The sequence below is a fragment of the Melospiza georgiana genome, chromosome 11 (genome assembly GCF_028018845.1).
Source record: "Melospiza georgiana isolate bMelGeo1 chromosome 11, bMelGeo1.pri, whole genome shotgun sequence".
Classification (NCBI taxonomy): domain Eukaryota; kingdom Metazoa; phylum Chordata; class Aves; order Passeriformes; family Passerellidae; genus Melospiza; species Melospiza georgiana.
In genome coordinates this window covers 1,756,736-1,783,026 of record NC_080440.1, presented here as the reverse complement: position 1 = coordinate 1,783,026, position 26,291 = coordinate 1,756,736, and the positions used below count along the sequence as shown (strand labels likewise).

Here is a 26,291-nt window from a genome sequence, read left to right as displayed (position 1 = left end):
ATCCTGTTAGAAAACAGCAAAACCAGATTGTTCCACAAGCACCTTCATGGACAGTCCTGCTGGAATTCAGTGCAGGGAGCACCTGTGTTCCAACACCTCTAAACATCAGCCCCTGCCTGAGGCTTCCCATTGGTCTATTGAGCATTTCTGTTCATCTTCAAGAAAAATTACCCCCAAGGAAAATGAAAGGCATGAAATAAAAAATATTCACATATTTTAGGCAAGCAGTGCCAGCTTGGAATCTGGAAAAATGTTGGGCTTAAATAAACTCTCCTCTTTAGAGTATGGTTGTTTAAATTGTTTGATACACATGTGATCAAGTAAAGTTCTCCAACAGATTACTTGACTAATTAAATGACATTCACAATGGGTTTTAATTACCTGACACCCTCCCCTCTCTCCCACACCATTCCTTACCTTCTCTGCCCTGGGCCAGTCGAGCCAGCACAGACTTGGGAGTGAAACTTTTACTTTTTGCAGTCAAAAACTCATCATAAACCCATATGTTTCCTTTTCCCACCCTGACAATCAGCAAAACCAGGTGAGTTTTGAAACAAATTGATTTTTATTCTTTGCAAATATTTGCAAGCCACAAGATTTGTCAGAAAAGTTGTCCCAAAAGGCAGAGAGAAGGAAGAGTTAAAGCAGAGACTGGGCTACCCCTGGAGCAGTGCACAGAGCAATTAAAGGTGACAAAGAGAGGAACAAATGAACTGCAGCACAGCCAAAAAGAGCATTAATAAAAGACAAATGAGTATCTGAAATATTTCAGACCCAGTGTACAAGTGGTTCTACCTATTTGTCAAAATGAACCTAAAATAAATGAAAAGTTGCAAAGTTACAGCTCTGACTGGGGGTGTTGGTGATGCTGCAGTGATGGCTTGGAAATGAGTCTGTGCTGTAAATCCTGTGACCCCTCAGTCGTGCCCATTGGATTAATTAATGAATTAATTCCTGCAGGAAGCTACTCAGCCAATCAATGGGGTAAATGTAGTAAATATTCACCAAACCTGCTTTCCTCTGATTAGCTCTCTGAGCAGTTGCTGTGTAATTTTCCATAATGATGCTCCAAATTTTCCCCTTATTCCCACCAACAGTTTTCTCTTCAAAACAGAGAAAAGGATGGAAAATATGAACCAGTGTAAGGAACCATCCCCAACCCACACCTGGAGTGCTGGATTTTCTGACAGCTCCCAGATTCACCAGCACAGGATTTAACCTGGGAAGTGTCACGGACTCAGTATAGCAAGCACTGCACAGGTTTAGCACATGGAACAGCATCATCAACAATGACATTTAATTAGCATTAATTTACTCCCGACTTACCTCGATTATGTTAGTTTACATTTGACTATATACATAAAACACCATAAAATGCTTATTCTGGATTCAAACATTGCCATTTTTAATTGAGAATCCAAAAGACTCGGCCAAAAGATCTAAACCTTTAAAATTCAGTGACAGCTGAGAAAATCCTTTTGAAATTCCCTTCCCAGCCCCCAGTGACTGCTCACACCAAGGCAGAAGAAGGTGCTGGCAGCACCTTCCAACTTCTTGCCACCACCAAGGCCCACTGACGGCCACAGGAACAACAGACAGGAGGGACTCTGAGGGGAAAGGAACAAAATATCCCAAATACACAGCCCAGATGTGCTGGGTGAGGGAAAGCCAGGCCTGGTTCCAGTGGATTCACTAACACAGAGCATCCAGTCTCCCTCTCGCACCCGTGCCTGGCTTTCCAAGCTTATCATGAATCATTATCCACATCCAGGATGTTTTCTGGATGAAAAGGAGCCACCATCACCCTCTGTTTGCTCAGAGCCACATCCCAAATTCTGCTTTCCACAGTTCACTGCCAAGCCAGGGCACTGCACAGGGAACTGAGCACGGAATTAAAGGTGTCTAAGAAGAACAGAAGCAGCACAGAGGTAGAAAGTTCCAAAGAACTAAACCTGAGTTACACAATTAATCTCTACATACCTGGCAAGACAAATACCCAGCAGGAAGTCCATGGTTTGGGGTGTTTTTTCACTCCTGGTGTGCCAGGCTTGGCCTTGGCCCTCAGCTGAATGATCTGTCCTTGCTACACCTGCCTGGAGCCTGACAGAGAACAGGCAGCCAGTGGCTCATGTCTTACACTTGACTAGTTTAACATCACTGTGAAGAAATGAAGAGTGAATGATAAAAGCTTCACAAGAAAAACAAGTGTTTATGTGCACAAGCACTAAAAAAATCTCCATTGCCATCAAAAAAGTGCATTCTGTGAGGGAAAAAAAGATAAATCACTGGCAAAAGCTGCCCCAGATTGGCACCCAATTTGTGGAGCAAAGACAAAACAAAAACCAAACCAAAACCCAAGAAACCTCCCCACAAAAAAGCACTGCCTGTATTCCTATTTTATTTGGAAACTTTTGCTCTTTATAAGTTGATAACGTGAAATTTTACTTTATGATCTTAAAGTTACAATGAAATAATTAAAAGAGATTTTTCCTTCCCTTTGTCACACCAAGTACTACTGAAAAATCCACCTCAGTGGGGTGGTTTAGAGTCCTTCCCAATCCCCTGGCCACCTCCACTGGTAAATTAACCAGGAATAATTTGGGGAAGTGACTGAAGCACACTGAACAGAACATGACAATGCTGTTTTACCCTCTGGGACTGACCTGTGCACTTCTTACCAACAGTTTAAAATTTAAGACTTCTAAAGTCAAATGGACTAAACAGATGAGACAACTTGTAAGGAACTGACACTTCCCCACGGGGTCCATCCTGGGAGGAGCTGCAATCCCAGCACTCAGAAATGCTCAGGCTGCTTCTCTCTTCCACGGTTATTCAGCAAAAAGCTGAGAAACAGCACAAGCAGCAAACCTGAAGGACTTCAGAGAGTTAGCAACAGGGATTCCCAGCAAACCACGTGTAAGTGTGTTATGGCCAACACTCCACAGCAGCTAACTGCCATCTACCATCCCGGGAATATGCAGCAATCAGACTCTGCTGGTTGGGATTTCAGTTGGGTTTCAGTTTCCATCCCCCTTCCTTCCTTCACTGCAGGTGGGAACTCCACAAGTCCAGTCTCAGCTGTGTCCAGGTGGCTCAGGGATTTCCCGGCGTCCCGCTCCTGGTGTGTCCCGGTGCGGGAGCAGCACGGGGAAGGGCTGAGCTGTTCCTGGGGTGGTTGGGGCACGGCAGGAGGAGCAGCAGCCCCGGCAGGGCCCCGGGTGTCACAGGCACAGCAGCGGCGAGCGGCCGCGCTCCGCGTCCTCGGCGTCCTCGGGCATGCGGGGCAGCAGCGCCGAGCGCGTCAGCCCCCAGAACCGGGGGGGACTCAGCTCCTTCCTGGTGGCCGTGAACTTCCAGCCCATGTGGCTGCCGCAGAGCCGGCACTGCGCGATGGTCCAGGCGTACCTGCGGGCACAGACAGCCGGGCTCGGGGACACGGGCAGGGACAGCCCCGGCTGGGCGGGGGGGACAGCCCCACAGTGGGTCTGGTGACAATCCCCAGCTGGGTTTGGGTGATAATCCCCAGCTGGGTTTGGGTAACAACCCCAAATTCCATTTGGATACCAATCCCCAGCTCCATTTGGGTACCAACCTCCAAACTGCGTTTGGGTGACAATCCCCAGCTGGATTTGGGTAACAACCCCCAACTCGGTTTGGGTGGCAATCCCCAGCTAAATGTGGGTAACAACCCCAAAATGCATTTGGATACCAATCCCAGCTGGATTTGGGTACCAATCCCCAAACTGGGTTTGGATACCAAATTCCCCAGCTGAATTTTTGTAACAACCCCAAAATGCATTTGGATACCAATCCCCAGCTGGATTTCGGTACCAATCCCCAGCTAAATTTTTCTAACAAGCCCAAACTGCATTTGGATACCAATCCCCAGCTGCATTTGGGTACCAATCCCCAGCTGGATTTCCAAGAATCCTCAGGAATCCAGTGCCCATCTAAAACCCTGCAAAGCTCCAAAAAATAAAAGAAGAAAATCCCACAAACATCCCACCCCAAAGCCCTCTATTGCCTCTTCAAAGAGAAGAAGCGACCAAAGCTTTTGATTGTCCCAGAAATGCTGAGAGCCCTGAAGAGGGGTCACAAAACTTCTCAGAGTAAATTATTTAATGGCAATGAAAGTGATTTTTGCCCTGCTTTTCAAAGAACAGGGACTGCTGCACCTCCCACAGCAGCAGAGATTTTTTTCTAACAGTTTTATGAGCTGGAACATGAATATTTCAAAGCCATCATAGAAGAGCTGAGAAAACACAAAAGGATGAGCAATATTAAGTTCAGATATTAAAAGTCTCAAATTTTCTTTAGGGAATGTTAAAACATGTGACAGAAATGCCAGACATCCTCCAAGTCATTGCTCAGCTCTCTGTGATATTCCAGGAAAAAAAATCCTAAATGCAAAACCTGTTATTATTAGGCAATTATTATTATTTACATCTTAACACTTAATTCTGTTATTGCCTCAGAGAGGCAGACTCATTATTAATTATTTATTATTAAAATAAAACCAAATATAATCAGATCAATACAAATGTTATTAGGTTTTAATTTAATGTAACATTTTTATTCGTTTTTAATTTAATGTAACATTTATTCAAGTTTTAGATATAAAAATGTATTTCAGTAGATGAAATGTATTTATATATTCTGGTTTTCACTTGCACTAAAGCTGTGTGAAAACAATTCTGAAAATAGTTGCACTTTAAACAAAACTACACACAAAGAAATTTCCAGACAACTTGGTTTAAACGGTTTAGATTTTGGACTATGTTTTAAAATCTTAGTATTTCCCCATTTAAAAAATATTAAATTGTGCAATATTATATGTGATTTTTCCATTTTATTCTGTATCTTGAATAAGTCTAAATTTACTTCTTTATTTTTCACACGAGCAAAACAATGACACGTGTCAAAAAACTCAGTATTTACTATTCCACCCTCCCAGAAATAGGCAATTTGGGTAATTTTCTATTAAAATGTTGCTGCTCTTACCCAGGGAACCAGCTGTGCTCCGTGGAGGGGCGTCCACTGAGGCTCAGGTTGGAGGCTTTATAAACAGTGAGGGTTTCATGGATGTACCCGTGGGGATTCACATAGGCTGCCATGGGCCCACACAGGGACAAGCTGCAACACACAGGCAATTTTGTCAGAATGCAAGGAAAAATTTAAAAAAAACCTAAAAAACAAACAAACAAGCAAACAAAAAAACCCCAAGAGCGCAGCCCAAAATGTGGCAAATGTAAACAGAGGAAAAACTGACAGGTAAGCTTAAAATATTTCAACAGAGCAAAAAAATCCCCTTTTTGTGGGGGAAAAAAAGTGCCTTGAATTATGGCATTAAAAACTGAAAGAAAATAGATGCTGATTTAAAATAATTTAGAAAATAGATGCTGATTTAAAATATCATTGCTCAAATTTGCTTAGAATTGCAGGAAAGTCCACAACAGACTCATCCTGTGTGTTAACTTTAAACAGCAAGTTCCAAGAAAAATGTAACTTTAAAAGTAAGCACAAATGTTCATTTATTGCACCAACTTCTCAACACCTTCTGTAAAAAGTTCATCATATTGACACAGCAGGAATTGTGGTGTCTGCAATCCATTATTTGATTAAAAGATAAGAAATGGCTTTTAATTACCCCATCAGCTCCTTATCACACTGATAAAGAAAAACTGTGGGGAGTCTTTGTTAAGCCAAAGCATCTTTTAACCTTGCCGTTATCAGAGGGGATGGGCTGCTGGGAGTTCATCAAGATTAAAGGAGTGACAAGGCTGACAGAAGCAGCAATTATTTGGGAAATGTAATCGTTGTTAAACATGGGAGATATTGTACAGGGCAAAGAAAGAATGGGGCCAGTTATCAGAAATAACCTTCACAGAAAAAAGGGATCACAACATTTATTGGCTTCAATAGGAACCTTCCCTGCACGCCAACATCCTGGGAGCCTGTTTATATCCCCTCATTAGTGCATTTTAATTGACACATAAATGAAGTCCTGGAAAATAAAATTTATCTAAATCTTTATTCAGAAATACCAGGATGAAAAAGTCTTTATGTGACACATTTATATTTCAACTTGTTCAGAGTGAGGTGCTGGGGGTGTGGCACAACACCAATTTCTCTTCCAATATACCTGGAAATGCTGAGATTCCCAAACTTTTTATTAAAAAAGCTCAAATATAAACTCTCTATAAATATTTACTTAAATTTTATTGGAGCTGTGGCAAACCCAGCAGTTTTAAGACTTATCCCAGCTTAATCTGCTTTGCTGGGCCCATGTTTCTGACCTAGGAGCTGCCCAAGATGAAGAGTAATAAACTCACCTGAATATTTCATTCTTGGTAGTTATTTCTGTGTCTTGGCATTGCTTACAACACAGAGATGTGCACTGGGGAAGAGAAACAAAAGGGTAATCTCATTAATTTCCAGATGCTTGTCAGCAGTGGGAAATAATAAAAAATGTCTCTCTCTTTCCATCAGAGCAGACTTTGGACCAATTGTTTTGTTCAGCAGTTACTGATGTGGGTATTTTTTCTATGCATTTCACTTATTTAAACATTAATTATTATCTAAAAGACATAATAAGTTTCATATCATCTCCTCACAAAAAGATTCACACACAGAAAATTGGATCTGACTCCACAAATATAATAAACGAGCCAACCTTTTAAGGTCTCTAAAGGCTAATTTAGAAAAACAACCTTTGCTCTTCTGCAGTACAGCACAGAAAAGGCAGATGAGACAAATGCAATCATTAAGTCTTTCTTAAATTTGAGGGTACTGTAGATCAATGGGTTTAATTTCCTCACAAAAATAGGTAAAACATATTGATCTCTCTCCTGGAGATTATAACAGATTAATCCATCTTCTGCATTTTCTACAAAGCAGAACTAAACAATTCATCACTGACACTGCCCAGAAAAGCAGCATTTAAATCAGCTCAGCAGAACACTCCCATTCATTTTCAGGACATGCATTACCTGTACTTCTTTTTAAGGGTAATGCCTGTGAAATTCCTCCAAAATGAGCCACAGGATTTTGGAATAAAATGCTGCACTCAGGGACAGTGCTCCTAAAACCTGGGGTTTGTGCTCCTGAGCCCTCTGAGCTGTGACACCACACACTCCAAGCACTCCCTGCTCTCTCCTCTGCTCCCTTCAGAGGGTTTTGTTGGATTTCAGCTGCTCCAGCCCCTCTCCTGAGGTGCCCCTGCTCACTGGAGATGAGGCAGGACAAGAGCTCCACTGCTCAGATCCTCTCCAGGCCCCTCTCTGCTGCCAGGGACCTTCCCCACCTCACTCCAGTGCTCACACAGCACTCAGGGTCCAACTCAGCCCCTCTCCCACTCCATGTCCACTCCCAAAGCTCTCTAATGACTGCAATTAGCACTCCCAGTGCTACACCTGGCAGTCAGGCACACTCCTTAAAATGAGCTTTGGGAACCGGGTTAACAACAGGGCAGGTGAGAAAAGTACAATATCATTCACTGGTATCAAAGGAAAATGGATCAGGATCAGTTTTACTATTGGAAATGGCATTCTGAACAAGCCAGGGCATCCTGAAGAACTCTGGATAAAAATGCTGCTAAATAAACTGTAAACAGCCATAATGCCCTCCCCATTCTGACACTAACACAGAACAGCTAAACACATTTACAGACCAAAATGCCAGAGAATGATGAGGAAAACACCTTTTGGGTATAGGCTAAAAAGCAACTTTAACTTGAATTTATGAGGCTAGTTTAAATTTTCCTATCTCTTTGGAATTTATGGAACACACATAATTGCTGAACAGGAACAGTTCTCAGCAGAACTTGAGTATCAGGGTGTTTTCAGAGTTTCAACTCAGAAAAGACAAGTGAAATTTAGTCTGACTACAGCCTCAGGCAATCACCTGCCCGTTTTGTCTCAGAATCTGGAAGAGATGTTTTCTGTCTCTTTAAATTTCTGCTGCATGAATTTGGGAAGAGGATCACTATTAAAATGACCCTCAGGTTCACTTTTCCTCAGAAAAGGGCAAGAATTTAATGACACTACTTTTTAGGCAAACAGGTAAAACTCCCACTGCTATGTATCCATTAGATAAATACAGTACTGTAATTCAAAAAATACAAATTATTACCAAGAACTGTACTACACAACAATAGAAAATTTAGAACACTACAAGGCCATGGCAATGGAAAGAATGGAAACAAGTTTCTGAACATCTTAACAAGGAATTGCCTAAGAAATAAATGTGTCTTTTGTAAAAATAATCTGTTTAGTCCAATCTTTAGATTTATGCTCAATACCACGAAGATTTTGCTACAAAATCCACAAGTTTCCACGGCACAATGATGCCTGTGGTGTCAGTGTGGGGCTGTGATGGTTGTTAACAACACTGGGCTTCTAGCACCATCTCTTGGCTAAAAATGTGCTGTGCCACAATGAAATACTTCTAACAAAAGCAAATATAATTATGAATAGAATAGAATAGAATAGAATAGAATAGAATAGAATAGAATAGAATAGAATAGAATAATGTTTGATTATATTATATATTATATTATCACTATCATATGTGATATATGATACATCATATATCATATAGAATATAGAATATATATTGTATATATATTATATATGTTTTTTCTTGCTGCCAAACATAACCCAGCACTAAGACACGATTTTCCTTTCGAGCAAACTTTTGAAGAAATAACAGAACACCCAAACATCCTCAGGAAGGATTAGCTGGGATTTCCATCATTTCTGGAAGGGATTGTGACAGTCACTCCTGGTTTTTGGTTATTTGATGGCAAACAAAGCAGAAGGACTCACTTTGTTCATGATATCCAGCTCACAGCGCAGCCTCTGCACAGCACTGCCTATTTTGAGCAGCTGGATACGTAAAGCATCATCAATGGGCAGGCAGGCAGCAACTCTGTAAGAAAAATCTAGAAATGAGAAAGCAGCAGGTCTGTTAGAATTAACAGAGAAATAAATCCAACTGTTTCTATTTACTCTACCACAGGTAATTATCTAAGCTGTGGTCTCTTAAGAAATTAAAACTGTGGGTTCAGAAAAGCTCGTACCAACGGGGTTTGATGGCAGAGATTCATCCTTGAGGTTTTCATCCCACTCGTGGAGCTGCCTCTTGACTCTCTCCATCAAGGTTTCCTTTTGTTGGAAGAAAAGCCTAATTTAAATACACAAGTATTGCTGTTTTCTTCTCAGGAAAAAAACAAAAGGGAAGCAAAATGTAGAGTAAGCTCTTTTCCCTGAGTGGACAGTAGTTTTTAATTAAAGAATAATTAAAGAATCACTTTGTACCTGCATATTTTAACTGTTTTTGCTCTGAGACAACACAGAAGGAATCAGAATCTCTGTATCCCTCCCAGACTTTTGTTCTGGGAAGGAGGGAGCAACCACAGTGGGGGAAGCCCTTCCTGATCTTTTCACACTACACTGAATATAAAAGGCTTTAAAATGGAAATTATGAGCCAATAAAATTAAAGCTTTTCTATTATCCCACATTTAGATATTACAACTATAAAGCTCTCTGCAGGTTATTTGATTTAAGGGTGAACTTACAGCATCATAGAGAGAGTAGAGCCAGGGGGGCCAAGATGTCAAACTTGCACAGTGGAACTTCCTCTGAAACCAAAGCCACAAATATTTATTCTTTAACAAAAGCAGATTTTAAGGACAGCCTTTTTTTAAAAAAAAAATAAAACAGGAGAGACAGACCTGATTATTTAAAGATACAAGAAATTACCTCCATCAGAACCAGCACTTCACTGTGAAGCTTCCAAACCCATTTTCAGATGCACTGAGGGCTAAGCCTTCTGAGCAGGACAATACATGGATTTTATCACAAAACCTGTCTCTATATTATTGGTATTTCTGATGTTTAGTAATAAAAATTTGTGTCTTTCAAAAGTGTGTCTGTCTGAAATGAAGACAGTTGAAAATTTAAGTGCTATTAACAGTGCATCTGTTCCTAAGTCTCCACCAGCTGTCCCTGGAACCACCAAATTTCCACCAGTGTAATGTCATTTGTTTAATTAACCAATTTTCTCCAGTGATTCCTGAACACAGAAATGGAGAGCTTTAGTTAATAAAAGTCTAAAAAGCAGCCCACAACTATGTTGGTTTTCAAGAGGGGCTCATATTGCTCTGCAAATATGTACAAATTCAATTCTCATCTCCCCCTTGAGGGCAACTCTCCTCATTCAAAAATGACACCAGGAGAGAGATGGAGGTAACAGGACAATTACCCTGCTCTGCATCTGCACCCCAGGTTTTCCTGCAGTGGGTTCCCTTCATTTCAGCTCCACCTGACAGAACCAGCCTTGGGAAGGGATTTCTACCCCACAGCCCAGAGTTTCTGGCCTCATTCACTCACATGAACTTGGTCAGGAACTCTGAGAATCAAGAGCTCTTTGTTACTAGTGGAGTTTTTGATTTGATTTTGACGGTATAAGAGTTCAAAAAGAGTTCAAAAGAGTTTCATTGAAGAAAAAAGCAAATCCAAACATGAGCTGAGCTACCAAGACTCTGTATTAATTTCTGGAGGTAGTTCCAAAGATCTCTACAGAGACAGAAGATTTCAGGGTAACTTCTCTGTGTCAATGACCAAAACAATGGAATAAATAATAAATACAGATATAAACTGGCACAGGGTGCCCAGAGAGGCTGTGCACTCCCCATCCCTGGAGTGTCCAAGGCCAGAATGGAGGGGCTTGGAGCAACCTGGGATAGCAGAAGATGTCCCTGCCCATGGATGGGCTTTAAGGACCTTTCCAACCCAAACCAGTGTGGGACTCCATGAAAAGCAGGAGGTTGGAATCTGCCTTCCCTGCTGTGCCTCCTCCTCCTCTACAGATGGAGCTGGATACTGATTCTCAAGATGCCATCAGAAATTCAGACAAAAAATACAAAAGCAGAATAACCAAAGCTGTAGAATAACTTCTCACCTTCTGGTACTTCTGCCACCACTGCCTGATGGCCCTGTCCTGCCAGGAGGTGGGTTTGGAAGAGGGGAGCACGTGGCACCTGCTGAGAGACTGCAGCTGCACTGCTGCCATGGTGGGAGGCAGCACCCGCTCAGGCAGGATTTGTACTTTGGCCTGCTGGATTCTGAGGAAGGGAACAGAAACATGAGGTGTACACATTTTAAATGTTTTTTCTAATACATGCATTTAATAAAATGGATTTTACTGCTTATGAGAACACAGGCTGGTGCAAAGGATTAATCACAGTACTAGAGAATTTAACCTACAACCCATTCCATCAGAACTTCTTTTATTTTAGAGCACTACAGATCTGTTTGGATTGTGGTGGACAGAAATACAGACAGATTGGCAGTGGTAACACAGCTGAATGTTCCACCATCTCAGCATTATAGATTTAGATTTCTGTCTCCTCAAGTTACTTTTGGTATAAATAATCAGCTCTTCCATCTCAATGGCTCAGTTCAGCTGAAATGCACTTTGCTATCTTCAAACCACAAAAGCTTCTGTGCTCAGCTCGAGGTCAGAATCAGCAGAAATAGGATACAGACTCTGATCAGATTTTAATATCCCAGCATCAAAGGTCACCTCTTCCACAAAGACCTCAGCATATGGCTGAGGCTACTAAAAATGCTGTCCAGCAGGAAAGACTTCATGTCTTATTAGGATTATGCAACAGAAATCCTGAAATACTGAGCAGTTAGTAAAAAATTCTAATTTTCTCTCAGGGACAGCACTGAATTGGTAACTTACAATAAATTACAATATTATGTTGTGCCAAAAGCACTTGGGAATCAGAAATACCAAGAATTATGGAAATGTTCTTCTTGCTAAGGAGTTCTGGACAGTGAATTCCCAGTAACAAAGCTGCTGCTGCTGCAGCTGTCCAAGCACTGCCACCCTGTGTCCAAGCACGGCTTCTCCTAAGCTCTAACATTCAGAGTCTGTTATTTGGAACCAAATGTTAGAGAGCAAATAGCACAAATATTCTTCACTTCTTCAGCTGCAGGTCACAAAACCACAGAAATGCTCCCAGACCTCCTTCTAAAGCAATGCCTCTATGCTGAATTGGCAATGCCTCCATGCTGAACTGCAGGATAGGGGTGAGGAGCTCCAGATTTACAGATTTGGAGTAATACTTCACAAGCCTTGCAGAAAATATGACAGAAGCTCTAGCAATTGTGCTAAGAACTGTCACATGCTCCCAGATCAATGCTGGAGCCTGGACCTCTGGCCATGGTGCAGGGCATGATGCCAAGGAGCTGGAAATGAGGGAAGACTCAGCATATTCTTATTGCATGTTCAGGATCTTGATCACTTTTAGAAATGGAAAAATGGCATTAATTACATAATATGTTAAAACTAGTCAGAAGAGCCTCTAAATATCACAGCTATGAAATGGGAATATAGAAAATAAGAGAAAACTCCTATGAAAGTTGACTTGAGTACAGAATTAACTGCATCATTTCTTACCCATCTGACTGTGTTCGTATTTCAAGCACCTTGAACCTCTGTCTTCCTATTGCTTTCACCTTGACTGTTTCAACTCCATATTCCTGCTCTTCTCTGTAGGCATAGATTTCTGCTGTCGTTCCAAAATGTGCTTCCCTCTCGTGTGCATTACTAAGAGTAACAGAATTAAAAATGAATTAATTAACCCCCTCCAAACAGCACTGCTCATTCAGACTCCACTCTGCCTGCACTGACTGTACATGACTGGTCTGATCAAAAATGCAATTTTTGGTGAAACACCTTTAATTAATCACAATAATAATTTTTCCATTATAAAGCAATTTCTATTGTTTTGGTTGGTTGGGTTTTTTTGCCAAGTGACTTGATTTTATTTTAGGGTCTAGATGTGACATTCTGGGAGCACAGAGATCACCAGTGTGTCAGCATTTCAAACGCAGACACTGAAAGCACTGAAAGCAAACATTCTTTGGATTGACTTTGTAACAGGAACTGTTCCCACCTCCCACACAATTAATCCATAGTAAATTGCAGGGGGAAGAGGGAGGAACATTCCCAACTTCTTCTGGCATTAATCAGCTTTTCTCTTCTCCACTTTTCTATCACCTCCTGTCTCTCAACTCCACTGTGAAACATTTGCCAGTGCTTGTTAGTTCACACACAAAATAAGCAACAATACAGCTCTCCAAACAAGAATGTGACTTTCACATTTCAGGTCAAGGCTTATTCTTTAACAAGATGGAACAAACAGTTACTGAAAGAGGAGGATGCTCAGCCAAGGACACAGATCAGCACTTGCTGCTTCTCCACACAAACATGAAATGCTGTCAAGCACCTACACTGCCATTACACATTGGAAGCCAAATTCTGTTAAACAATTTCAGCTTGTTATCGAGCACAGAACCGATGCAACCATCTGCTTTCACTTTAGTATCCACAGAAACTGTGCTACAAACATGCTGCACACACCAGCAACCCGCCCGTGGCTTTTACCTGTATGCAAGGACAGCAAAGGTTCTGTCTTTCTGAATTAAATTCCGCACCATGCTAACCTCTTGGGGGCGGAAGAGCTGCAGCGGCAGCGTCTGGCCGGGGATCAGCATCACCATCACCCGGGGCAGCACGGGGATCACCTGGCAGCTGTCGTCATCGTGCACCGTCCTGCCGTGGAACTCCTCCATGTCCGAGCCCAGGTACTGCCGGGAGGGAACGGGGGTCAGGGAGGGCCTGGGGAGCACGGGGAGCACGGGCACGGGCTGCTCTGGGCTCGCTCAGCCTCCACAAGGATCTCATGGGGACTGCAGTATCTGAAGGAGCCACAGGGAAGGTGGACAGAGATTCTTCCCAAGGAACAGAGTGCCAGGGCACAGGGAATGGTTTCCCACTGCCAGAGGGCAGGGATGGATGGGATACTGGGAAGGAATTGTTCCCTGTCAGGGTGGGCAGACCCTGGCACAGGCTGTCCCTGGATCCCTGGCAGCGCCCAAGGCCAGGCTGGACAGGGCCTGGAACAACCTGAGACAGCAGAAGCTGTCCCTGCCCAGGAGATCCAACTGTGTGCCCACTCTGTGTGCAGAGCTGGATGGGATACTGGGAAGGAATTGTTCCCTGTCAGGGTGGGCAGGCCCTGGCACAGGCTGGACTGGATCCCTGGCAGTGCCCAAGGCCAGGCTGGACAAGGCTTGGAACAACCTGAGACAGCAGAAGCTGTCCCTGCCCAGGAGATCCAACTGTGTGCCCACTCTGTGTGCAGAGCTGGATGGGATACTGGGAAGGAATTGTTCCCTGTCAGGGTGGGCAGACCCTGGCACAGGCTGCCCCTGGATCCCTGGCAGTGCCCAAGGCCAGGCTGGACAGGGCCTGGAACAACCTGAGACAGCAGAAGCTGTCCCTGCCCAGGAGATCCAACTGTGTGCCCTCTACAGTCCTTCCAACCCAAACCATCTTATGATGATTCTGTAAAAATAAAACCAAGCTTGTGGCATAAGAACATTACAATAAAACTTTACAAACCCCATTTAAATATTTTCAGTATATATTTAACGGACAATATATAAAAACATACCACATGTGATGTGGGCAAACTGGTATCAAAATTAATGATGTTTGGCTTCTCAGCTTCTTTACTATCTTGGTCTTCCACTTCCATTTCATTGTCATCCTCTTCCTCGCTCTCTACTAAGAAGGACATACAGAATATTGTATAGGAAACAATCAGCAAAGACTGAGATACTGAGAAAAACCTGAGAATCAGGGAAATACATTCAATATTCCCAGGCTATAGCTTTGCACAGGGAAATAAACCAGAAGGAAATAACTCTCTTGTTGTTACAGCAAAATCGCCATTCTGTAGCAAGAGTCAAAAGCTGGTAATTTTTTTTCTGAAGGCCTAAAGAACAACTTTCCTTGGAAGAAAACAATAAACAAAGGCAGTCAGCTCAGGTTTTCACTACAGTGGTGTTTCCTCATCTCAGCTCTAAAGGTTTTCTGTCAGCACCCCGGGATGCCAGATCACCTCCCTCCTTGTAGGATATGAGCAAAGTGTCTGAAGCTGCACAAACCTCAACAATCAGCTGCAGTGAGTAACGAGCAATGGGAAGCTCTGTGTTCATGCAGAGACTCTTGCTGGTATTTTAGACAATTTAATTGCTGTCAGCCTCTGTGTGTGCACACCAAACACCAACCCAGCAAAGGCAGCTCCTGAGGAAGCCAAACACAGGACTCCAAGGGATTTCAGATACTAAACAGCATTTAAAAACTACACCTTCCTTCCCATTCCTCAGCCAAGCCTAAAGTCATTTGCAGGCAAGAGGACAATTAAATCATCAGCATTAATTGACCCTATTTCTCTGAACACAAACATTATTTATACAGCATGTTATGCCTAAACCTCATGCTAGCATAAACCAGTCTCCAGGATTCTTACACCAAGAGCTGCTGGGTAGTGGATAATCCCAGGGGTGCTGAAAAACATTATTTAGACCTTGAAAGCAATTTCAAGATAGAAAAAAAAAAATTACAATAGCCAGTCTAGTTGCCTGCCTTTGCAATTAATATCTTCTTTAAAAATAGTTCCGAGTTGAAAATATAAAAGGTGGAGGGGTTCACTCATCCTGAAGGATTCTGCAGGGAAATTCAAAAAAAAGATGCTGCAGAAGCACAGAATTTTCCTTCAGAAATGGGAACACCACCAATTTCACTATTTCTGGGAGTGGGAGTACAAGAGAACAGTGAAGAAAAGATTAAAAGCTGATTTTAGAGAACCCTTTTTCCCCTCTTTGCCCTCCAGACACATTCGTTAAATGCTCCCACAAAATGTTTAGTCACTGGTCTTATTTCTGCTTCACCTCACTTATGTTTTTTTTAAACAGTTCACAGTTTACAGAACCTGCTCTTACAAATCCATCCCATGCTGAATTTATCTCAGCAATAAATGATCCAGCACCACAGGAAAGGAGGTTACAGACTCTCTCTGGTATTGTACCTAATTACAGTCCTTTCAGCAATGAGACACCATCTGCCTAATGACTGTTAAAAATACTCCACATCTATATGAAATTTCTTATATTCAATTAGCAGCCCTAACCATGAACAATTACAGAATGTTCAAGATGCACAAAACAGCAATTATTTTACTTAGTTTGATTGGGGGGAAGAGCAGGAAGTTTTTGTTTGGTTCTGGGGCATCACTGCATGATGGAGGAGCGGAAAAAAATAAAATATTCTGATTTTTCCATGTGCTCCCATCCGGCTGCATCCATCATTAGCAGTTTTAACAGGGAGAGGCTGCCCCACTTGTTTTTGTGAACGCAGAAGGAATTAGCAGCAGTTGATTGGAGAGAATTGTGCCCAGCAAACTTTTGCTGGCTGCTGCCAAGAGCACACAGTGGCTGCTGTGTGGTGCTGGCTGAGGGACCGTGATGACTCATTCCACTGCAGCAGCACCAGCCAGCCCAAAACACAGCAAACCCCGGGCGCCTTCCCTCTCCTCCTCCCTCCCAGCTGGCAAAACAAGCTGAAGCTTTCACGCCCCCAAATACTGGGTTTTATTTATCCTTCAATTCCAGGATTAGCAGCACCTCCAGCACACAGGAAAGAGGGGAAAGCGAGCGCTGAAGGCTGCCCTGCATAATAAAAATCACATTTTCCTCATGTTGGTTCACTAACACAACCCAATCCACTCTCAATGACTTGGTGCAGAAATGGGGAAATGTGACCCTCATTTAAGGAAAAGGGACAAGGTTATATATAGGTCATATTAAAGCTGTATTTCCTACAATATTCAAGGAAAATTGCTTACATTATGGTGATATTAAGGCTGTATTTCCTAAAATATTCAATAACTTTTTATTTATTATTTAAAACATACAGAGCTAAAGAGCTCACAGAATTTCCTGCCATGGGAAATGCCACTGGCTCCCGGCAGGATTTCCTGCTCCCTTCTCCCCTGCATGCTTATTCTGAAATAATGCTTTCCAATTAAGCACAAGCTGCTTCCCAACCTATTTGATCTCCTGTCATTGTGGAGGCACCATAGGCAGAAAAACACATTACTATGCAATAATTATGCAATAATTCCCTGGGTGAGGAATTGCTCTGCTGTGTGTGACAGATAAGCCGGGCAGCACATGGGATCCAGCACTGTTCTCCATCCAGCACCTCTGCTTCCCTGCTTATTTTCACTGGAAAACAGAGCAGAGACTCCCTAAAAGAACGCAGATTCTGCTGGGCTCTGGGTTTCACAGCGGTCTCGATGCACAGAGCAGTGCCTGCTCTGCCGGGAAACCCACGGGCCTTTCCCCCCATCGGGAGCACCCGTGTCCCTTCCTGCACCGCACACCCACGGCCTCCAAGGAACATTTACGGCCTCAGTGGAAATTTGCGGCCTCGATGGAGCAGTCATGGCCTCGAAGGATTTGCAGGAGCCCAGCAGCAGAGGCCGCAGGAGCCCGCGGCCCCGGGCCAAGGCTCGCACTGGCCGGCAGCGCCCACAGCCCCCGGCCCTCAGCGCTCCGCACACCGCCCGAGGTTCTGCCCGCCTCCCCCTCGCTTTGCTTCGCTTTTCTTTCCCCTTCCTCTTCTCTCCGCCTCCGCTTCCTTCCTTTCCTTTCCGTTCCTTCCCTTCTCCTTTTCCCTTTCCCTTTCCCCTCCCCACCCGCCCGCCGAGCCCCGGCCCGGTGCCTCCCCCGCGGGTGCCCCCGGCCCGGCCCGGCCCTCACCGGGCACCAGCTGGAGGTGGTTCCCCATGTTATCTCGGGGCTCTCCGCCTCGGTCCTCGGCGGCCATCGCTGTTTACCCGGAGAGCAGGCTGGGAAGGCGGCGGGGCGGGGGCAGGAGGCGGGCGGAGGAGGAGCCCGAGCCCGCCGGAGCACGGCCGGGAGCCGCGGCCTCTGCGGGACCGAGGGCTCCGTGCTCAGCGCCGGGCTCACACCGACGGCGTTCCCCTTGATCAAGGACTGCCCTGCCCGCCTGAGGGCTCGGGGTGCCGGGGGACGGCGGCTCCTCCTCTGCTCACAGGGCACGGCCAAGGTGACCAGGGCAGAGCCGCCCCCGGTGGCACCTCCGGCGAGTCCCCAGAGCAGGCGCTGCATGGCCGGGCTGTGGGCATGGGAGAGGGGCTGGGTGTGAATAAAACCCGCCGTGGGTTAAACCTCATGGGGAAATGGCTTGACAAGAAACTAAACAACATAAGATAAAAATTTATCCGCATAAGACTTGGAGAGGGTGCAGCGAAAGGCCAGGTTGGTGCCGAGGGCGGTGGAGCATCTCTGCTGTGAGAAAGGCTGAGCTGGAGTTCTTCAACCCCGAGAGGAGATGGCTGGAATGGGATTTTATCCGTGCACACACGTTTTAGTAATTTAGTTAATAAATTTATTAGGAGAGCTAGGCTCCTCTTGATGGTGCCCAGCAATGGCACAAGAGGAGAGGGCAGAAACTGATGCCCAGAGGTTCCACCTGCACATGAGGAAAAGCTTCCTCCCTGTGCAGGGGAACAGATGCTCAAAGATGATGTGAAATCTCCCCCTGGGGATACTCAGACCTGTCTGGACACAATCCTGAGCTCCTGAAACTTGCCAGCAGGGTCCCGTCCTGTGTGAGGTTGGTGGCATCACCAGAAATGGTTCACGGGATGCAACCCGGCTGATACACCCCGAAAAGTTCACTGCACTGCCCAACTCTCACACAAACCCTCTGTCTCAACATTCATTATCAATTCCTTCCCCTTCAAAAACCCTCAAAAAAGTTCTATCGTGGCCCTGGGATTTCTCTATAATAAAATGTTATATTTTTATTGCAGAAATTTTATTGCATTCTTTGTTACAAATCACTAAACCTACATGGTGCTCTTGAGCATTTCACAATTCCTCTATCTCATCTCAGCCCTGTTTGTTGCTTTCTTCCTAAAAAGGCTTTTTTGTTGTTGTTGTTGTTATTCAGGGAAAAATTCTGCACTTTCTAATTTTTCTTCAGTATCTCCCATCTCACTTCAGCAATAATATTCTCCCTGCATCAGTGGCAGAGCAAACCAATGATTAGCCAGCAAGCAAAACACTCATTTTTGTATTTTTTTAAATCAGAATTAAAGTGGTTTCGAGAACTACATTTAAAGGACAAATAAACCCTATAATTTCCTTACCATTGTGGGTGGAAAATTCCCAAACAATCATTATCTGTGCTGACCTGAATGGGCCTTTAGAGCAGCAATCAATACCACACTTGCCAAATGAGCACGAACATGCCTGTGATGATACATTAAACATTTATAAAATACAATAATCACTTAAATGATTAAGTTATGATTCCATAACTTTTTCTGCATTGTCTCAGTGTAATACTCATAATTGCAGGGTATTGTATCTGATAATTTACCATCATAAAAAAAGATATTTTTCTTGTCAAGCTGACCAACTGAAGAATTAAAATATTGTGAGCCCCTCTCCAAACCCTAGGATTTTATTAAGAAATATTATGCTAAATATTTTGTAATTCTTCTGATATGCTAAAATATTTTTATTTCTCTTGGGTTTTTTTACTAAATTGCTGACGATATATTTGAATCACACCTTTGAGCTTGTTTCTGCACTCTTGAGGGATAGATCTTATTTTTTAGTGGCTCCTGGGATTCTCCAAAAATTCACATTTCTTTTAGGAATTCATTTTCTTTTAGGAAACCCTAAATTCAATAATAATCATAATAAAATATTAAGTAGTGGGGACTCTGGGAGTATTTTGGATGCTGTTGCAGCTCTTTGTCACCCTAACCCTGCTAACAGCTCTGTCTGTGAGCACTGTAACTCCAGCAAGGGCTTTAAATCTAAATTTGACCCCTAGATTTGGCACTAACTCTAATTTCAACTCTATAATTTACAGACATCACTATTTACCAGCTTTTTCTGCAGGGCTGTACTGAAGACAGTGAGGATTTTGGGTGAAGATTTTTTTGAGATAAGTGACTTTTGTTAAATTCCACGTCCATCAGGACATTTACTAAATGCTGTAAGGTATAATTAATTTTTAGGATTTTAAATTCAATCTAGAAACACGTTTAACATATAAATATTGATATTTCTTATCATAAATAGCTTAGTTTGAAGAGTCAATAATCTCACTCTCAGCACAAGGTGTGTTCCCAAACTGAGATTGGGAGAATGGAAGTTGTTTCCTAGAGGGGCTTCATCCCCAAATTCATCTCCAGTGGCTGGTTGGGAATAATTGCAAAGTTATTCTTGGTTAACCATTGAGTAGTTTGGAGTCAGAGATGTTAAACCACCTTTCCAGAAAAAAAAGGAACAAAGGGATGGGAGTGTAAAGCATATGAAAATGCTGCTCTATTTAGAATTTAATTTAGAGTTAATTTAGTTTTCATCCTGGGTCCCACTCGCTGAGGGAAGCAGAGGATGCAGTGCTTGTTACCTGATTACAGGTGCAGTTCTCAGCACAAGGAGTTTAAATCCACCCCCAGCCTCCTCCTGGTCAGTCTCTCACTGAACAGATCATTGCTCCACCAAAACTACAACCCTGCCTCCACAAAATATGCCATTTGGCCACTTTCTTATTTAACTTTTCCTCCCATTTTCCTGCTCCTGCATCTGCTTCCTGACTGCCCCCAGGAGGAAAGCTCCGTGACTGGTGAGAAGATGAAATAAGAGGAACCAAGAGCGGCTCTGCCGACAAAATCTTCCCGTGTGAGATTCCAACGCTCCTTTCCACCGCTCAGCTCCCTTCTCTCTCCACACTGGTTCAGAAAAGAAGCTGCCAATGCCTCAGCAGCCACTGCACTCCCCCGTCCCCACCTACATCCTTGAATGAAGTGGAAAATTCAAAAATCCCCGATATTGCGGGAGCAGAGGCACTAGATGGTGCTGTAGCATCCCCTTTTGCAGCTCTGCTCTGGGAGAATTATTCAGCCGGGCTGCTCTGCGAGCTTTGGGGCTTCTGTTTTTAGGGGATTCACTGCAAACAATGGAAAAGCTTGATTTACAACATTATCTATTGATCTACAACATTATCTATTGATCTACACCATAACTATTTTAAAATAGGAGGTTTGTGGTTCTGACACGTGCTGGTTTGACCAGGCTGTTTAAAAAGGAGTCTGCATAGTCTAATTTTAAACTGGAAAAAGTTCTGTGCACTTGTGCCATTGGTTTCTGCCCTGCCAATAAATTGGCTCATTATCCACCCAAACCTGCTATTCCAGGCAGAACCAAGCAATCTCTCCAAGTATTCCAAAATAAAAAGTGACTCCCTCACCTTTAGACAATTTATTAAACACTGACAGTAGAAAGCAGCTATTGGACAAAAAGAAAATTTGTACTTCAGACATAAAAAAAGAACAGTTACAAAAAATACATGAAGCCACTTTCTTACCCACAGCCAGGCAGCCCCAGCACTGAGGACACTTGTCATGTCCACATGGAAATTCATGGCTTTTCAAGTGACAGCTGGACTTGCTGCTCCCTTTGCCACCACTTTGTTGCACAAATTAGGGAGAGGTGTTACTGCCAGTCCCAGTTATCAGCTGTGCCACCCCAAACCCACCAGAGCTGCCCGTGTCAATGTCAAATGTAGTCTAAGAGGACACAAACCACAGAGAAAGGTGACTCCAAAAGCACAAAAATCAGGGGTGGGCAGAACTGTTCTAGAACAAGAGAGCCTGGGCAAGTGCAGGGCAGATTCAGAGCAGCAGAGGATCAGTTTATCCCAGGAAGCTGATTGATATCCCAGTGAGAACGGGGCATATTTTCAATTCCTGTTCATATTTGCTGCCTGGGTCAGGCTGGTGACAAAGGAGCAGCTCTGAATATGCAGGAGGCCCCAGACAAAGGGCCCATTAGCCAGACATGGCCATTACTATGCAGAGAGGCAAATTCTCCTGCCAGAGAGCCCTTGCCAAGCAAGGAAACTATTTGGCAAGTGTGCAAAACCCATATTCCACACAAGTGACAGACAGCATGGCAGGGAAAGCAAATGGGGCTATAAACACAAATTTGGTTCAATAAAGGGAATGAAAAGTGAGGGGAAAACTCTGTAACACTTTCTGGAAGGGGACACCAAGGCAAAGGGAGCCTTGAGGAACATTTCTGTAAATCCAGGGCTGCCAGACCCCACTCTCAGATCACCTGAGATGTGTCTGTGGCTTTGAGGTGCAGGTCAGCACAGACCTCCATTGCAAAGAAGATTTGTCAGAGATAACGGTTTAGTATTTCCTTTAACTTTTCTATCACAAAATTTTTGGTCATTTTCATGTTAATGAGGTCCCAAAATTTCAACCAGCATAAACAAGAGGGACTCCAGTGAGCCTTACAAGCTGTAACACTGCTTTTTCCTTCTCCATTGTTCCTGCTGGGTCTGTCAGCAAATTCAATGTATTTATAGCTCAGTGTATATATAATTCTGGGCATTTTTTCCCAGGAAGATCCAAGTAGCCCTGTCTGAACAGGAGTTTATGCAGAGCTCACTGCAGTGATCCCTACTCAGAGTAAACAGTGTTGGTTTTATCCCTGTGTATATTACCCAACAAACTGTTCCCATATATTATGTAAAATCATGTAAATTGGTGTATATACATTTAGGTAGAGGGAGCTTGCTCATAAATCTCACTTCACTTTAAAATACAGAGCACTAAGTATGAGTTAGAAAAACTATTTTTCTTTCACTGTGGATTTAGAGCAGGCTCCTTCCATTATCCATGCAGGAAAACCATTCTGAACTCAGGCAGCTTGAGAAAAGTTAATAGAGCCACATTTACAAGAGTATTGGACTTAATTTGGGAATTTATCCTGGAAGTTTGCCTGCAGTTTGTCATGGGAAGGAAGTCCAGTAACCTCTGCAGAGGATGGCAGTGAAAAGCTCAGGGAGGGAAAGAACACAGAAAGGCTTGGAAATCAAGACCTTTTTGGTTTTTTCACATGATAACTTACTAAAATTTACTAGAGACTGACCACACCGTGTTTGCAGGCTGCTTAGTCAGGGTTTCTCAATTTTTTGGGCTGAGAGATAACAATTGCTAACATCATTCCCTAACTCTTTTTAATAGTGGCACCGAGTATTGCATCACTGCAATCCAAAGGTGGGTGCACTGCAAAGATGAGGGGGAAAAAACACATGCTAAATTGTAATGGACATAAACTGCATGTAATGGTCATAAACAGCCAAGCCTGCTGGATTTCTGCCTCAGGCAGCAGAGGAATGCACTCTCCACTCTTAAGCTCTTGCAGTTCTCATTTTCAGAGAAGCATAAAATGGTTTGGTTGGAAGGAATGTTAAAAATCCTCCCATTCCACCCCCTGCCATGGGCAGGGACACCTTTCACCAGCCCAGGCTTCTCCGAGCCCTGTCCAGCCTGGCCCTGCTGTCACACACACTGCAGCCCTGCAGATCCATGACCTTCCCAGCCCTCTCTGTGGCAGACCCTGAATCTCCATGTCCTGCCTTCTAGAGGATCCCCTTTGGAGGTTTTCTCCCAGATTTGCCCTAAACCGGGACACTCCACGCCCTTGGGACAGCCCAATCCCTTTGGGAGCTGAAGAAAGCCTTGCAAGGGTTCAGATTCCTCAGCTCCCCCACATTTCAGACCCTTCCAGCTGCCAGTTTTGTGTCTGCTGGATGGAAAAAGGGATCTTGCTGCGAGGGAACCTCTGTCAGATCGCCTCTCTCAGGTACAAAACACAGAGGTGTATTTTCCCTTTACCACCATCACCAGCACATCAAGAGGATTCCCCTACCTGAGAGAACATCCCAGTGAAACTCTGAGCTCACTAACAGCTTGAAGGGCTTTGGAAAAGGCAACCGTGAGAAGTTCCGCTGGGAATGGCAGGGAAATGCACGTTCAGAAACATGGAAATTCTCACTCTGCACAAGATGTTGCAGCTATTTGATTTCCAGCGCCTTCAGAGGACTAGCTGAATATTTAACTGGCATCAAATCAGCTCTCAGCGGAGAGTTTGCTTGTGCCTGTGCATTCTGAGAGGTGAAAAATAACTCAGTAATCAGATTTTAAGCTGTTATCTAATTGCAGAGAAGGTAGCACTGCAGAAGAACCTCAGCAATTCAGTCCTTAAGAGTTCTCACACCAAATTTTCACCTTGTTTAAGGGCAGATGTGCATGGATTCCAGAAGGAAACAGATGTTTTCACCTCATCTGAGCTCCTTCAGGGGGGTAATTGCCTGTAAATAGTGAGGTTATTAAGCTATTTCTTGAATATCACTACCCACCAAGCATGACAAATTCATCAAAGCAGAAGTTCTACTACAGAAGTCCCACTTAAAGTTCATTTCCTCCAATGGCTGAGTGTTTAAGGAGATTTTCAGCAATAGATCATATTTTGTGGGCCATTCCCCCAACAGGTGATTTCCTACAATGTTCTGAATCACTGCAAGCTCTCCATTCTACAGCACTTAATACTGCCCGAAAATTTGTCATTGATTTCACAGCTCACAAGTTTTAAGGTCTTGAAGAAGCCAACAAACTATTCCACAAGGAGCTGACCTTCAATTAATGACCTGCCACGATCACTGGAAATAAGAACAGTAACACCCAAACTGAGATTGATTCTCCCCCTTTTTCATTCATTCTATCTCACATCATCCTAATATTGTAGGTTCTTACAGGGTTTAAATATATAGATTGTCTAAGTATGTATTATACAGCCAGGCATGTTTTCTTCAGAGCGTTTTTAAAATAATATATATTGTACATGTAATTTTTTTGGCATTTAGTCACACTAGAATGGAGGCCAATTCGTTTGGCCTTTGCCTAAATTTCTGAAAATCCAATCAGTCGATTAATCCTTTATTACTAATATGGACATACAAACAATTTACTAATGCCTCTAGGAGATCGTGGCTGGATGGAAAATTGGATGTATTCTCTCACTTTAAATCTCCTATTGTTTTGTTACAGAATCTCACCACCCATTCCGTGTTAGGGAAGGGAAATCTGAGGCACAAAGGCGTGAGGCTGCTGGGAATTCATTTCCAAAGTCAGGTAAAATGTCATCCCATTGTTCTTTTGTAAATCATCCCCCCAGCACCTGTAGCATGAGGAAATGAAAAATGGGACAGACCATTGAGCTAAATGGCCTTTTGGAAAGCTGGAGTGAAAGCTTTACAAATGATGTATTGTGGGAGGGCAGCTCAGTGTTTTCTGTGGCTCCTTTATGGGTTGTTCTTCCCCCAGATAAGCTGGGATTGCAATGAGAAGAGGCCTGACCAGGCGTGTTTGCACTGCCTCCATCATTAGCGCCTGACACTCCGCTGGAAGAGGACAAACATTTTCTCAAATGCAGAACTCCTTAATTCCCTTTGGATGCCCTATTTACTGGGAGCCTGGTGTCCCCTGAGTGCGGGCAGAGGGAGCAGGATCCACTCCTGACCCTGCCCCATCCCAGAGACCTTCACAGCCCCAAGGAAAAGGCACTGCAGCAGTGACAGGTGCCACAGCGGGGTTTGAACCACAAAACTGGGCACAACTCACAGGCTTCCTGCTGGAAATCCCTGAGTGTGCCGAGGCTGATCCACTCCAAACCCAAATCCAAACCCAACAGCCTTTTCTATTTACCCACTGCTCTGTGCCAAAGAGCCACTGCGGCAGCTGGGCTGAGCATGGGCAAAATTTCATCCTTGGACCAACTGAGTCACCTGAATAAAAAGGATTCAGCCTAAGGACTGCCTGGATCTCCTGAAGCAGAATCAAAAGCAAAGAATCTGTTCCATTGACAAAATAATTAAACCATTAATAACTGCATGCATATAACTTTGGGGACTGAATGACATCAATTAAATTCAATTAACATCTGCACAATGCTTTGAGGACATAAAATGTCATGTAACACCAAAGAAATTTTCGAATTAATCCTATTAATCCTATTTTTAGGATTTATTAATCCTAAAATAGTTTCTGCTGCATTAGCACACTGCTAAATGTGGAATTCACTGGAAGCAAAGGCAGGGGTGCTCCAGAGATTTAGGGAGGTTGGTAATCCCTTTGTATGAAAAAGTGAGGGTTTTTTACCTGAAATCAAGTTCCAGCTGAAACTGGCAGTTCCAGGTGAATCAATATTGATGTCATTTAAAAATAACCATATTCCTTGTATAGCTATTGATTCTAGCAGGAGTGACTAAAGGAAGGATATGCATAAATATACCAAAAAAGAGAAAAGTTGGATATTAATGTCATCTTTTATCATCAGAGGCACTAACATGGCTGGAAAGTATTGATTACCTTAAAAGCCCCTCATAACTAAAGAACTATTGACTTAATATTTTCTCTAATCCTCCATGAAATTTTACAGTAAGTCCTGATGTATTTTCTGTTAAG

General features: G+C 43.4%; 1 protein-coding gene across 4 annotated transcripts in view; it reads right to left on the bottom strand.

Annotated features, from left to right (window-relative positions):
* Positions 1-542: 542 nt before the first annotated feature.
* CRBN (cereblon) overlaps positions 543-26,291 on the bottom strand; it is a 36,664-nt gene continuing 10,915 nt past the window's right edge. Inside the window, exons 1-11 of one of the 4 annotated variants that reach the window (XM_058032133.1) lie at positions 17,689-17,778; positions 14,535-14,647; positions 13,463-13,665; positions 12,473-12,622; positions 10,964-11,126; positions 9,579-9,641; positions 9,080-9,164; positions 8,826-8,941; positions 6,333-6,397; positions 5,002-5,133; positions 543-3,405 (exon numbers count right to left, since the gene is read on the bottom strand). In XM_058032133.1, the coding sequence (XP_057888116.1) occupies positions 3,222-3,405; positions 5,002-5,133; positions 6,333-6,397; positions 8,826-8,941; positions 9,080-9,164; positions 9,579-9,641; positions 10,964-11,126; positions 12,473-12,622; positions 13,463-13,665; positions 14,535-14,647; positions 17,689-17,755 (1,341 nt within the window). In that variant the 5' untranslated portion in view covers positions 17,756-17,778 and the 3' untranslated portion in view covers positions 543-3,221. Of the gene's footprint in view, positions 3,406-5,001; positions 5,134-6,332; positions 6,398-8,825; positions 8,942-9,079; positions 9,165-9,578; positions 9,642-10,963; positions 11,127-12,472; positions 12,623-13,462; positions 13,666-14,534; positions 14,648-17,333; positions 17,520-17,688; positions 17,779-26,291 lie in introns of those variants that run through there. The other 3 variants (XM_058032134.1, XM_058032137.1, XM_058032136.1) reach the window with 3 other exon arrangements.